Below are 14,394 nucleotides of genomic sequence, written 5' to 3' on the forward strand. Positions count from 1 at the left end.
TCATCATCATCAACCAATGGCTTGTTTCTATCTTTAGGAAGAGATTCATCAAATTTTATATTCATTGATTCTTCAATAATCAAGCTTTTCTTATTGAAGACTCTATAGGCTCGACTATTTGAAGAGTATCCAAGGAAAATGCCATCATCGGCTTTAGCATCAAATTTTCCTAAGTTATCCTTAGTATTCAATATATAGCATATACACCCAAACACTTTAAAGTAATCAACTTTAGGTAGTTTATTATGATAGAGTTCATAGGGTGTTTTGAGTAATATAGGTCTAATTAATACACGATTTAACACATAGCAAGCCGTATTGACCGCTTAAGCCCAAAAATATTTTGGAAGAGAGTATCCATTTATCATTGTTCTAGCGGTCTCTTGGAGTGATCTATTTTTTCTTTCAACCACCCCATTGGATTGAGGTGTTCTAGGAGCGGAGAAGTTATGGGTTATGCCTTGTTTACTGCAATAACTCCCAAATTGATTGAGATTGTCAAATTCTCCTCCATGATCACTTCTAATGGTTGTTATGAGATATCCCTTTTGGTTTTGTATTCTCTTACATAGAGATGCAAATTCATCAAAGGCTTCATCTTTATGTTTTAAAAATAGAGTCCATGTGAAGCGAGAGAAATCATCAACTATTACAAAGGTGTATCTTGAACCGCCTAGGCTAGGTGTAGTAATAGGTCCAAACAAGTCCAAGTGTAGTAGTTCTAAGGGTCTAGTGGTAGACACTTCATTTTTTGATTTATGAGATACCTTGGTTTGTTTTCCTCTTTGACAAGCATCACATACATGGTCTTTTCCAAATTTGAGTTTGGGTAAGTTTCTAACTAAATTCTTAGATGCAATGGTCTTAATAACTTTTACATTAACATGTCCTAGTTTCCTATGCCATAGGTAGGGATCAACATCATTTGTCACAAGACATGTATTACTAGAATTTGCTTCATCCAATAAGCAGATATAGATATTATTTTTCCTAATTCCCTTCAAGATAGTCTTATCATTTGAATTTTTTACTAAGCAATGAGAGGTTTTGAAAATGACACTATATCCTATATTACATAGTTGACTCACACTAAGTAAATTATACTTTAAATTGTCAACTAGGCATACATTGGATATGATTGTACCTCCAATGGTGATTTCACCGATGCCAATGATTTTTCCTTTGCTATTGTCCCCAAATGTCACCATTCCTCCATTGTACTTGTTTAGCTTGGTGAATAGATTGGAGTTGGCCGTCATATGCTTGGAGCATCCACTATCAATATACCATTCAATTGCTTCACTGCTTTTCAAGCATACCTATAAAAGCAATCAATTATATGTTGGTCCCCATAATCTCATGGGTCCATTGAGGTTAGGATCGATCATACCCTTAGGTATCCAAGCTCTTCTAGAATTTTGACTTTGTATTGTAGGTGTTCGATGTCCATATGATCTTTGGGTTCTTCTTGGCCCTTGAAATTCATAGTGTCTATATGGAACATAGTAATTTTGTGATGTGTAAGACTTATTGTTGATGTAGGCCCTTTGGTGATCATAGGGCCTAGTGTATGTGTTTGGTCTATAGTGATTTTGAGGTCTTTGGGGTGCATATGGCATATATGAAGCATTTTGCCTATATGGTTGAAATGGCTTAGGCTTGGGATATTGTCTTTGTGGCCGTTGGGGCACAAATTCTCTTTGAGGTTTGTTGGTCCTCTTTTGAGAAGTATAGTAGAATGCATGATGCTTCCTTTTTGTATCCGGTTCTTTATATATCACCTTACCATCAATATAAGCACCGATGCAAGTTTCATGCCCGGGTAAATGACATTTTTCACATACAATGGGATGTGAGGTTTGGCCTTGGTTTGATTTTCTCCATCTTGGAGTTCTCATCTTTCCCTTTCCTTTGGCTTGATGTGGTCTTTTACCATCATAGCCTAGACCTTCTTTATTTTGAGGTCCCTTTTGTGGATTTCCTAATAATGTATCTAAGGTGTTTTGACCCTTAGTAAAGGTGTGCAATGTGGAAGTTAGATTCTTATTTTCTTCTTCTAGGTTGTGTGCAAGTGAAGTCAACTCATCAATTTTGTGTAGAAGATTGGCTACTTCTTTTTCTAAGGCCTTTTTAGAAGCTTCCTCTTGGAGACTTACATTATAAAGTTCTTCAAAGGCCTCTTGAAGTTCTTCATATTCTAAATCAACATTGCAAATTGACACTGAGCTATGATAGGGAGAGTTTACCTCGTCATCATCATTGTTGTGAGCCATTAGTGCCAAGTTGACGGTCTCTTCATCGGATTCATTATTTTCTTCTCCACTATCACTTGAATCCCATGATATCTCGGCGGTGCAAGCCTTTTTCTTTCTGTTTTCCTTTCCTTTTAGCTTGGGACACTCGGTTTTGAAGTGTCTGGGCTTTCTACATTCATAACACACAATGTCCTTGTTAGTATTGAAGGGTTTTTCCTTTGTGTATGTTTTACCTTTGTTTTCTTTTGATGGTTGTCCTTTGTAGAATCTTCCTCCTCTCTTTCTTAGGAATTTTTGGAACTTTCTTGTGATTAGAGAGATTTCTTTCTCTATATCCTCTTCATCGCTTTCTTCTTCTTCGGATTCGCAAGAGGTCTTGAGTGCGATGGACTTTCTCCTTGGTTCTTTTACTTCTATGACTTTATCATCTTCAAGGAGTTCAACTTCATGGGTTTGTAGAGTACCCATCAATTCATCCATGTGTAGAACCTCTAGATCTTTTGCTTGTTTGATGGCGGTCACCATTGGTCTCCACTTGGAGGGTAGTGATCTCAAGATCTTCCTTACATTCTCCGCTTTGGTGTATTCCTTTCCTAAGCTTTTCAACTTGTTAACAATGTTAGTAAACCTAGTAAACATGTTAGAAATACTTTCATCATCAAGCATTTTAAACAATTCATATTCATGAACAAGTTTGTCAATCTTGAGTTGTTTAACTTGTGATGTTCCTTCATAGGTAACCACAAGAGTATCAAACATCTCCTTAGCTGTGTTACACATACTAGTTCTATTGAATTCCTTTTCACTAAGAGCACATTGTAGGAATGCAATAGCTTTGTAGTTTTGTTGTATGTGTGTTTTATCTGATGGTGTCCATTCGGATTTCTCCTTAGGTACAATTCTTCCTCCAACTTCTTTTGTGATTTGGAAGGGACCTTCCTCAATCACAGTCCATACATCAATATCATGAGCACACACATAATTTTTGAACCTACACTTCCAGTAGGCAAATCCTTCACCATCAAAGTATGGTGGCCTAGAAGTGTTGAGCCCCTCAATTTGGTGTGTAGATGATGATGATGCCATGGATCGTTTTTAGCACAATATAAAGACAATATGGTCTTAGTTTTGAGCTCCCGCTCTGATACCAATTGTTGGGTAACCTAGAGGGGGGTGAATAGGTTACCACTAGTGGATTTTGCCTCTTTTTCGATTGGTTGCACACTTATATTAAATATAAAAAGCAGAAGTAAATGAGGCACAAGATTTATAGTGGTTCGGCTAACTTAGCCTACATCCACTCCTCTCAACCTTGAGAGAATTCCACTAGTATTTCCCTTTCAATACAATAGGTGGGGAAATGACACCTTTACAACTCTTTTTAACAGGATAAGAGGATCCTTACAATCTTAGTTCCAGGACAAGAGTATCCTTTCAATCTCTTAAGGATGAGAGGGTCCTTGTACTAATCTAAGTACAATCTAGATTAATACAACAATGCTTTATCAAATCAAAAGCATAAACAAGTAAATACAATAGAAGTTTGGTATAAATACCTATCAAAGAGTAGTGACACTTTTACCCTTTGAGTGATGGTGCTAAATGATATGAATGAGAGTGATGCACCTTGAGTCTCCTAGATGACTCTCCTTGATGGCATGAGTTGGAGAGAGTGGAGAGTTAAGAGCTTGGTAATATCTCTTTGAAGAGCTTGAATTGAATAATTTAGCTCAATGACAAATTCTCACTTTTGTACTTTCTCAAATGTACTATGCACTTTTTTCTATCAAAAGATGTATTTTGTTCCTTGTTTGGATGTGTTTTATAAAGCCAAAAGTTGGAGTTTGTTTGTTCTCCAACGGATATAAAACTGTCATATTTTTAGACTGTCGGTCGACCTATAAAATTTGTCGGTCGACCATCAAAAAACTAGCCGTTGAAAACTAGCCGTTAAGCCCAAGTTTTGGGCTGTAGGTCGATTGTCGGTCGACCTATGGATCGACCTACAAGTGTCGGTCGACCGATAGATCTGTCGGTTGCAACCGACAGGCTACTGGAAACAGGTCTGTATTTTTATATTCTGTAGGTCGACCGACAGAGTCTGTAGGTCGACCGACAGACAATTATCCTATTTTTTGATTGTCTGTCAAGGGGATTTTTGGTCCAGCTTGCTTGGGGACTTCATAGGTTTTTGTCTAACACTTTAATGGCCATGTTTCTTGAGTCTAGGGCATGGGAATGAGTTCCTCCTAGGGTCTCTTACATGTGAATGCAATGTATGTGTAATGTGATATGTACATGTAATGAAATGTGTTCTAATGCACTTGAATCTTCTTGGAGAGTCTTTGTCTTGGCTTCCTTTAGAGGATGTTCCTCAATCTTCAAATTTCTTCTTTTCCTTAACTCTTCTGTTGTGAGCTCCATTGATCAAGTCTTTCCTGGATGCTTGATGTTCCCAACGTCTGACTATGAGGTTTGCTTAAAGATTGGAATATTAGTATTAATCTTAATGTTTGTTATCATCAAAATTAGTTTATGGAGGAATGTGTTTTCCAACAAAGGGTACTATTACACATGGACTTTTCTTTCAAAAATTGCCATCCTTGACTCTCCAGGCCTATACAGATGCTGACTGGGCAGGAAGTACTAAGGATCGGCGATCTACGGGTGCATATGCAATATTTTTGGGGCCCAATCTCCTTTCATGGAACTCATGGAAACAGAAGACTATATCCTGTTTGTCCACTGAGGCCGAATATAAAGCACTTGCTGATGCGGCAGCAGAGTTGATTTGGTTACAGGCATTGTTTAAGGAACTAGGGATCCAAGAGACCACGGCACCAATCCTGTGGTGTGATAATATCGGGGCCACATATCTATCGGCAAACCCCGTTTTCCATGCACGCACCAAGCACGTGGAAATTGACTTCCATTTTGTACGTGAACGGGTTGTGGCAAAGACCTTGTAGGTTCAATTCATCTCCACCCTTTACCAAATTGCAGATATTTTGACCAAAGCGCTACCGACCGCACAATTTCAGTTTATGAGAGAAGCTAAAGCTCCGTCACACCGGATCTTCATGTTGAGGGGGTGTATTGACCAACATAGTCGTTCTCACTCTTGGAACGTGCTATATTGGTACCCTTCCTTCTATAATTCTTACCATATGTTGACCATACCTTTTACACCTCCTACTATGTATTGCACATACCTTTTCTATCTCTTACCTTGTATTGTAGTGATTTGAATATATCTCTTACCTTATAAATCCACATGTGATATAGAATGTTTCCTATTATCACATGTGGGATCTTATCCCTTTGAGGATCCTTTAGACCTCTATATATACACATGTAATCTCATTGATTTGAATAGTGAATACAATCCAACTTACCATGTTCAATAAGCATTATTAAACTTCATTTGCTGCAAAACAAATATGTTCAGCTGCTAACTAACAGTTCACTAAATAGCCCATAAGATTTAAGAACACTGTCCGTGAGTAATTTCTACCCAAACCTCATTTCTACTAATGACCTTAAGTCAGGCCACCAATCAATCTGTTTAAGAGAGTAAATTAGAGAAGAAAATTCAGTTCCATTAGTGTTCATGCTCAGCAGAGCAAAAGCCTGAAGCCATCATCTTAAGACTAGAATGACATTTTGCACCGAAAGAAAGAAGAGGAAGGGATGGGGAAAGAATAGAAGAAAAAAAAAAGGGGTTGGGGGGGGGGGGGGAATAAGAGACTTGAATTAAGATTATGATTCCATGAATCACATAATGACAAGTACTACCAATGTAATTGTACCATCTTCTGAATCCTTATAGTCTCTCTGTGAAGGAAAAGTCGACATTAGAAATCATACATGATCTAAGAATTAATCAAGTATATCATCAGAGCATGATCATAGCTCTTCTCTCACCTCCCCAACCCATGCTCTCTCCATTCATTTAATTGACATTAATGCCCACAACTCCTTTAGAGACTAGAGCGTCTATTGAATTATTCTCCATTGGCAGAGCTAATTCTTCTGCACCGGTAATTTCTCTAATAGTCTTAGTATCTGTTTCCTCTGTCTTATTTTTGCTGAGTTTTGTTTAATGTTTAGTTTATTTTAGTTTCGATTGAAGTTAATTGGAAACTGTTTGATTTCGTGCTCCGTAAACTGTTTTTTATGCTCTACTTGTTGAAGATTTTGATGGGGATTTTCACATAAAATTGCATGGCTTCACTTGATCTTTACTGCCTTTCTCCTCGAATAAATCGTGAAAGAAGAAGAGTTTTTGTATTTTAGTCATTGTGTAAGCCAATTGTTCGAGTGGTTCGCAGGATGATAGTTGCAGTAAAGATGGACATATATATTGATTTGTGTCGCACTAAAAAAGAAAAATGGAGTGTCATTTGTGGTTAATGGTTGAGATATGTCTGTTTATTTTTTCATTTATTCTTTTCAGTTGTCCCCATGGCGAAAGGATTCTGTAGGAATGGGGGTTTCACATCATATCATCGCAAGTGCAGGTCAGTGTGTTATTGATTTATTCTCAATAGGATACTATTCTGATGCATATTGAAATCCATTTTACTAACTTTATTTTTATTTCCCTTCCCTGTTTATTATCTTTAACTCGTAGATTTCTCACGGAGGAAACCAAGAAAAGGGCAGATTCCAAGGCCAAAAGGTGCTGTTCCAAAGGGTTTTGTGCCAAAATCACGAGTTGACACGAGCACCCAAAAGAGAGAAAAAAGTGACAGTGGAGATGAAGATGGTTCGAGGACTGTCGTATCTGGCGGGAGGGCTGGACCCAGTAAAAAACCAGCAGAAATGAAAGCTGGCTCTGATGAAGATATTGAAATTGAAAATGAATCTGACAGAACTGTATCAACAAGCCAACTGTTAGATGCAGTAAGAAGTGATGAAACAGAGGAAAATGAAAGAATGGCTGTAACAGACGATGATGTAGCTGAGACATCAACTCCAAAAATACTTGCTGAGAGTGAAGAGGGTGAGGGAGATGGTACACCATTTAGAAGCAAGCATTTGGATGTGGTTGGGAGTGACATTGTAAATGAAGCTGATGGAACGCTGTCAACAAGAAAGACTTTGGGTGTACTTACGAGCGACAGTGAGGAAAGTGGAACTATTGCTGAAATTGATGAGTACAAAACTAAAACAGAATTGACAAAACCAGAATTGCTCAATCACAGTGAAACTTCATTGGATCATGACCCGGAGATGGAAGAGTGTTCAATTAAAAAGGTGGAGCTCGATGCTGATATGTACAGGCAGATGCTTGAGAACCTAGCTCAGGAGAACTTTTCAAAAGGGAATAAAATGTTTGTTTATCCTCAGGTAGTGAAGCCTGATCAAGATATAGAATTGGTCCTAAATCGGAGTCTCTCCACTTTGAAAGAAGAGCCAGATGTTTTGATCATGGGAGCCTTTAATGATTGGAGATGGAAACATTTCAAGGTAAAATTGAATAAAACTCATCTTAATGGAGATTGGTGGTCTTGCCAGCTTTATGTTCCTAAGGAGGCGTACAAGATTGATTTTGTGTTCTTCAATGGGGGGGATGTTTATGATAATAATGATAAAAAAGATTTCTTTATAAATGTCGAAGGTGGAATGGATGTGTTGTCTTTTGAGGATGTCTTGCTTGAAGAGAAAAGGAGGGAACTTGAAAGACTTGCTACAGAGCAAGCTGAAAGAGAAAGACAAGCAGAAGAGGACCAACGTAAAGAAGCAGAAAGGGCTGCAAGAGAAGCTGATAAAGCACAGGCTAGGATGGAGGTTGAAAAGAGACAGGAAGCTATACATCTGGTAATGAAGAAGGCTGTAAAGGCTACTGATAACGTTTGGCGTATAGAGCCTAATGAATTTAAAGGTGGGGACTCGGTCAGATTATATTATAACAGGTGCTCGGGTCCTCTTGCTCATGCTAACGAACTTTGGATCCATGGGGGGCACAATAATTGGAATGAAGGAGTGTCTATCACCGGAAGACTTTTCCAGTCAGGGAAAAAGGACGCTGACTGGTGGTATGTTGATGGTATGCATGACTACGCACCATCATATATTTCTTGTTGAGTGAAGATAGATTGTCTTCTGTTGAAATCCATTGCCACTTGGGTGGGCACTTAGAATTTTTTGACTGACACTATGATACAAAGTGGGTGCATGCAAGGGGAAACCTATTGTTTTGGATGGTCCAACCAACCAGGGCGCACTATACCGGAGCTTAATGTAGCTATGTTCATAATTATCTACTTCCTTAGGTTAGAAAAGGTTGGAAATTTGTTTTCTAAGAAATGAGTCTATTCATAACACAATATGCTGATTCGCCATAGATTATCTCGTATTGTGGATCGAGGGAATGGTGGGTCTTGAACACTTGCATGTGTGCCATGTTCACCAAACATAATTCCATATATCTTCCTTTCTGGAATGTATTTATGGCCTTTTAAGAGTTGAGTTGGTCCCTACCTTTTGTGTTCTGAGTATGCAATATATATATATATTTAACCCTATACAACTTGATAAGTGTTTGTTTTTGTCTTTGACCTACATACAGTTGTTTTCAGTTGAAAATTTAAATGCCATCCGATCATTTCACCATGGATGATGACAGAATCGTGCATTTGAACCTTCATTTTTAGGTTTATTCTTAGAGAGTATCTAGTAGCAACAGATTTTTGCAGATGCATATCACCCATCATGGTCCTCTGCGTTTACCTCTGTCTGTGGCTGATTGATTGTCCGTTTTCTTTTTCTCTCCCCAATAGTTGTTGTACCTGATCGAGCACTCATCTTGGATTGGGTTTTTGCTGATGGACCTCCCAAGAATGCCCACATATATGATAATAACTACTTTCAAGATTTCCATGCTATTGTTCGAATGTGCATGCCTGAAGAACTGTATTGGGTTGAAGAAGAGGACCGGATATATAACAAAATTCAGGAGGAGAGAAGATTAAAAGAAGAGGCAATACGTGCTAAGGTTAGTCTAATTTGAATGATAGTCAATATAGTAGTTATAGTGTAATTTGGAATTAACTTTGAACGTGAAAATTAAACCCCCCTCACCCTACCAAGAGAGAGAGAGAGAGACAGAGAGAGGTAAGAGTTATCTTTATCCAATTTTCTGAGATCTGTCATGTGATATTCTCTTTTACTTAATGAGGACTTCCAAGGAACCTGTCAGGTAGACCATAAGTGATGCTATAGTGAATCAATTCATTGTGCTTGCAATGGATTTGAAAAGTTTTTTTTTTTTAAACATTGTGGAAGCCTAGTTTCTTTTACGGAGGGCAATAACTTCTTGCTGTAAATATCCATCTCAAAAGCAGCCTAGTTTCTTTTATGGAGGTCATACATCTCAAAAGCTCGAACTATTGGGTGGAGGGACTCATAGATAATTGAGGGGGCGGAAGGCCTTAGGGATAACTGATGTGGGACTATTCTCCCAATAATCCCCTTCACATGGAGGCAGGACAGAACTGCGCACACGTGCATGGATTAACGGAGGCAGGTCTGAGACACCTGCAGCATGACTAGAGAAAATTGACTCTGATAGCATGTCAGATTCCAACCCAAAAGACTAGTCTATTAGGTGGAGGGACTCATGGAGTCATGAGTATACGATGACATGGATATCCCACTCCTAACTGATGTGGGATCCTAACGCTTGCAAGGTGGTAATCTGAGCAACATGAAAAGATGAAAGCGTAAAGAAAATATTTATTTATAATTAACTTTTGATATCTTTTGGACATCATGTATACATCTTCTACTGACCTTTCAATGCTCCTCTCATGCTGAACCTGTGCTCTGCTAACCAAGAACTCTTGCAATTCTACAAATTCAAGATAGGAGATACTTAAAGAAGCCATAATCAAACTACAAGTTCCTTTTCACAAAAATATTTCAAATAAGGTAGCTCAACCTTAGAGTGTTTCAGTAACAAAGACATGCATCCACTAGCTCAGCTTCCAGGTTTTCCCATAAAGGACTCCTAAGAAGATGAATTATGTTAACAACAACAATAACTCAGCCTTATCCCAACTAAATGGGGTCAGCAAGAAGATGAATAAATTATGTAGAATAAAGATATTCAAAACTTGGATGCTTGAGATTTACTGACTATATTTCCATGTATACAGATCTAATCAACTAATAATCTTTAAGGACCCATATTTCCATGACTTAAAACTTGATGTTTTGAACAACGTCAAATTCTGGACTATAATCTTTGAAACCTCATGAAAATTCCACAGAGATGTACTAATAAAATAAATGAAGAAGTCGGTATAACATTTTTACTGCATCCATGTGTCTTAGCTCTATAATTAACCCCATGTACTCTCGGATGGAATTTTATTTGGTTCTTCTCATCAGTGTTGGAGTACTTCAAATACTATATCAACCAGTGCTTGAAGTGACCCATTACCCTCTAACATAATGCCAAGATTTAATGCCTATTTTTCAAATACATAAAAATTGGTAGTCAAATGGTATCTTAGTCTAGATATAATAATGTGGTTTCAAGCTTGTCTGACTCCTGTTCTTGGTAGTTAACAGCTTTCTTGTAGCTTTTAGTGATATACACTAGCCATTATAATTATTGGCAACCTTAGTACCAAAGTTTTTCCTTAACCTAAGCTCCATTTGTTTAAATTGGAAAATTTTTCTGGAAAATCAACTTTCATTTTAGTATATCTTTTCCATTTTCCTTTATGAACTGTATATGACAAGAAGCTTTTTTAAGCTAGGTTGAGTGAGGAAAAGGATCCAGCCATATGACGGGGTTGGTCTCCTCTATGGTTGGCAAATGTATCATGGACCCAGATGCCACCATTTTTTTCTGGAAAACCACATCCATAAATTTAATTGGAATTCATTCTGAAAATTTGTGTTGTATTTAAGTAAAAATTACACGTCACCCCCTGGTTTTCAAACGAAACTCAGATCACCCCTTGGTTTTTGAAAAAACTCAAATCACCCCCTCTACAGTAACGGTGTTAGTCTGCTGTTAGTTATTGGTGTGAAAGGACTATTTTACCCTTGTACTAAAACATTAGAATTAAATTTACAATACTACCCTTCCTTCATCTTCAACATTGGTCAAGGGTAGTTTAGGGATTTAGATTTATTTAACTGGCTGACATCATCACTTAACAGCATAAAACTAACGGTAGGGACTAATTTGTCATATTGGGGTCTAAACCAGGCGGTGATCTGAGTTTCGTTTGAAAACCAGGGGGTGACATGTAATTTACCCAATAATTTATAGCTTTTTAACAATATAAATTCCTTTTTCTTTCAAGTAATTCCTGTAAAATATTTCCCATTGAAACAAATGGAACCTAATGGAAGAATCTGCTTTGATACCTACTTGATACAAGGGGACTACATAGGTTAATAAATTTTAAGGAAAAAAGCTCGAGAAAATTTCTATCTAAGAAACCCAATAACCCATAGCTTCACAAAGAAACAAAAGCAAAAGGCAAATCTTTGTTGAAAAGTTGCCATTAAAGTTTTACAACATGATACATCTTTTTCTACTTCTTAAAATTCCTCCCATGATAAACATCCATAAGGCTTGGTACTAAGTACAAAGTGCAATTTTAAGTTCCATCCTTAGATGTTGAATACTTAAAAAGCCTCATTGTTTTTGGTTGAATCAAGAAAAATGGTCTGCCTATGTCAATATGTCATACTGGTCACATGAGTCTACTGAAGGTGTATGAGACCCTCTACTCGTTGGCTTCCTTCTCACTGCATTGTGCTATCCTTGTCATCTACAAAACGGATACCTTAGTTTTTTTTTTTTAAAACCTTTAGAATTCTTTTCTGTTAAATGTTAACATTTCACTTGACTCACTTTTGTTCTTCACACTATTTTCTTCTGTGCTTGCTCTCTCACAGGCTGAAAGAACAGCTCGCATGAAATCTGAAACAAAGGCAAGAACCATGAAAATGTTTTTATTGTCTCAAAAGCATATAGTCTACACTGAGCCAGTTGATGTCCAAGCAGGAAGTGCTGTGACAGTTTTTTATAATCCTTCAAACACAGTTCTGAATGGAAAACCTGAAGTTTGGTTCAGAGGCTCATTCAATCATTGGACCCACCGTAATGGTCCATTACCACCTCAAAAAATGTTGCCTACTGATAATAGTTTGCATGTCAAAGCCACTGGTGAGGTTCTCCTTCAGTTGGGCCGCTTGTTGCACTATAGTACATTTACAAATCTGGTCAGAATCATAGTTTTTGAATCGTCTCTTTATTGGGGATATCCAAAAGGATTCTCCAAAGTGAATTAAGTTTCATATTTTAATATTTTCCTGGGATTATAATTTCCAAACCTTGTAGCAACAATGTTCAAACTCTAGTTCTCTTCCCATTTTGCTATTTGTTGATTTTGTACCTATTTATATGTATATGCAATTTTTTTTTTAACTTCTCTTTTTAAAAAGATTTGTTGAATGTGTTGCAAATAGTTATTTTCAAATATTCCATGAAGAAAATGCGTAATTAAACTCGGAAATAAAGGGTGGCCTCGGCATAATGAATTATGGAAAACCAAAATGCTGATAAACAACCTATACACTGGTCTGAGTTAAATTCTTAAATCCATAAGGAAATTCAGTTTTTGTATAGCAGTGCTGCACATGTGCTTGTAATCCAGCTGATGATCTCGTTACTATCCAATTATCCATGCAGTTTCATCGTCCAATTCAGTGATTCACAATTCATTAACTCCTAAGACTTTTTCCTCAATTTCCAGCATATTAGGATACCCATTTTGTATACAAGTATGTTAATACTTGTCCAGACATGAAGGTGCGAATGTTGTCTTCTTGCAGTTAAGGTTCCATTGGATGCATATAAGATGGACTTTGTTTTCTCTGAGAAGGAAGATGGTGGCATTTATGACAACAAAAATGGGATGGACTACCATATACCTGTCTTTGGAGGAATCACAAAGGAGCCACCAATGCATATTGTTCATGTGTCTGTTGAAATGGCACCTATTGCTAAGGTCAGTTTCAGCTATACTTTACCTGGGATGATTATACATGACACTTCCTATTTGGTAGGATTCTGATGTATGCATGTTTTTTCTATATTCTTCCACAAATTTGGGACTTTAAGAAATTACATGGTGAAATCTGCGAACACTTGAGAGGGAGGCATGGTAAGGTATCATGACATCTATTAACTATTAAGAGGGTATGTAGGTGAAGAGAATGGTTTGGTACGTGTGATGCTGTTGGATGCTTGATGCAGAATTTCAGCAGGAAGAGAAGATGGGCCTGTTGTTTTGGGTTGGTTAACTTTCTTGAGTCAAGTTAGGCTTAATTTGGAGTTCCCAATGGGATATAAGGACCATGGACTTAGTATTTTTGAGTTCTTTATTAGTTTATTGTAATGAGCCTATAAGCCCAAATATTAGGGATTTAGGCCTTATACGGGATTAAGTAATTAGTTAGCCATTTTTATCTAAGAGGTGTTTTTTCGTTCACCCACAGTCAAGGGATTCACCAAGGGGTCCGGATGGTTGCAGAGGGTATCGGGGAACAGTCAAGGGGTATTATCGATTTTTACTATGGGGGGGGGGGGGCATTTATGTCCCTAGATGGGTGTACTCCTTGGTGCAGGAAAACTTTTCCTTTATTTAAGTTCTTTTCTTTTTCAGTTGTTTTATTAAGTCTATGCCCTTTATCTTGTGTAAAGGGTTTTCTTTAAGTTTCTCTTTTTGTTTTTAGTTTCCTATTGGCTATGTAAGTTTGGTTAGACAAGTTTCTTACCCAGCTAGGGAATCTTTTCTTCTAAATAAACTGTTGCAGGCTATTTGTCCATCTAGCGTTTTGATGAATGAAGTCTGTGGCTGTTGCCTCTTTGCTGCTGAGAAAGTAAGTTGCTGTGAGATTTGGTGAAGAGTGAGAAACTCTTGTGATTTGAGAGATTCTGATCTAGGCCTGTTGGTGGGATATCATAAGTCATATCCTGTTAGCAGATCCGTGAGTTAGAAAGAGAGAAGAGAATAGCTTATTCATTGATAGGTAAACTCTCTATTTATAATAGAGGGGAAAATTACAAAGGGACAGAAATACCCCTAACTAACTGACTTTATAA

The 14,394-nt window shown here is 37.5% G+C and overlaps 1 protein-coding gene across 1 annotated transcript in view; it reads left to right on the plus strand.

The window, feature by feature from the left end:
• The first annotated feature begins 6,220 nt into the window (after window positions 1–6,220).
• The window catches only part of LOC122643527 (starch synthase 3, chloroplastic/amyloplastic-like), a 114,926-nt gene continuing 106,752 nt past the window's right edge, over window positions 6,221–14,394 (plus strand). Inside the window, exons 1-6 of the mRNA XM_043837144.1 lie at window positions 6,221–6,295; window positions 6,712–6,775; window positions 6,889–8,307; window positions 9,041–9,255; window positions 12,183–12,453; window positions 13,122–13,297. Of these exons, the coding sequence (XP_043693079.1) occupies window positions 6,221–6,295; window positions 6,712–6,775; window positions 6,889–8,307; window positions 9,041–9,255; window positions 12,183–12,453; window positions 13,122–13,297 (2,220 nt within the window). The remainder of the gene's footprint in view (window positions 6,296–6,711; window positions 6,776–6,888; window positions 8,308–9,040; window positions 9,256–12,182; window positions 12,454–13,121; window positions 13,298–14,394) is intronic.

The sequence above is a fragment of the Telopea speciosissima genome, chromosome 10 (genome assembly GCF_018873765.1).
Source record: "Telopea speciosissima isolate NSW1024214 ecotype Mountain lineage chromosome 10, Tspe_v1, whole genome shotgun sequence".
Lineage (NCBI taxonomy): Eukaryota > Viridiplantae > Streptophyta > Magnoliopsida > Proteales > Proteaceae > Telopea > Telopea speciosissima.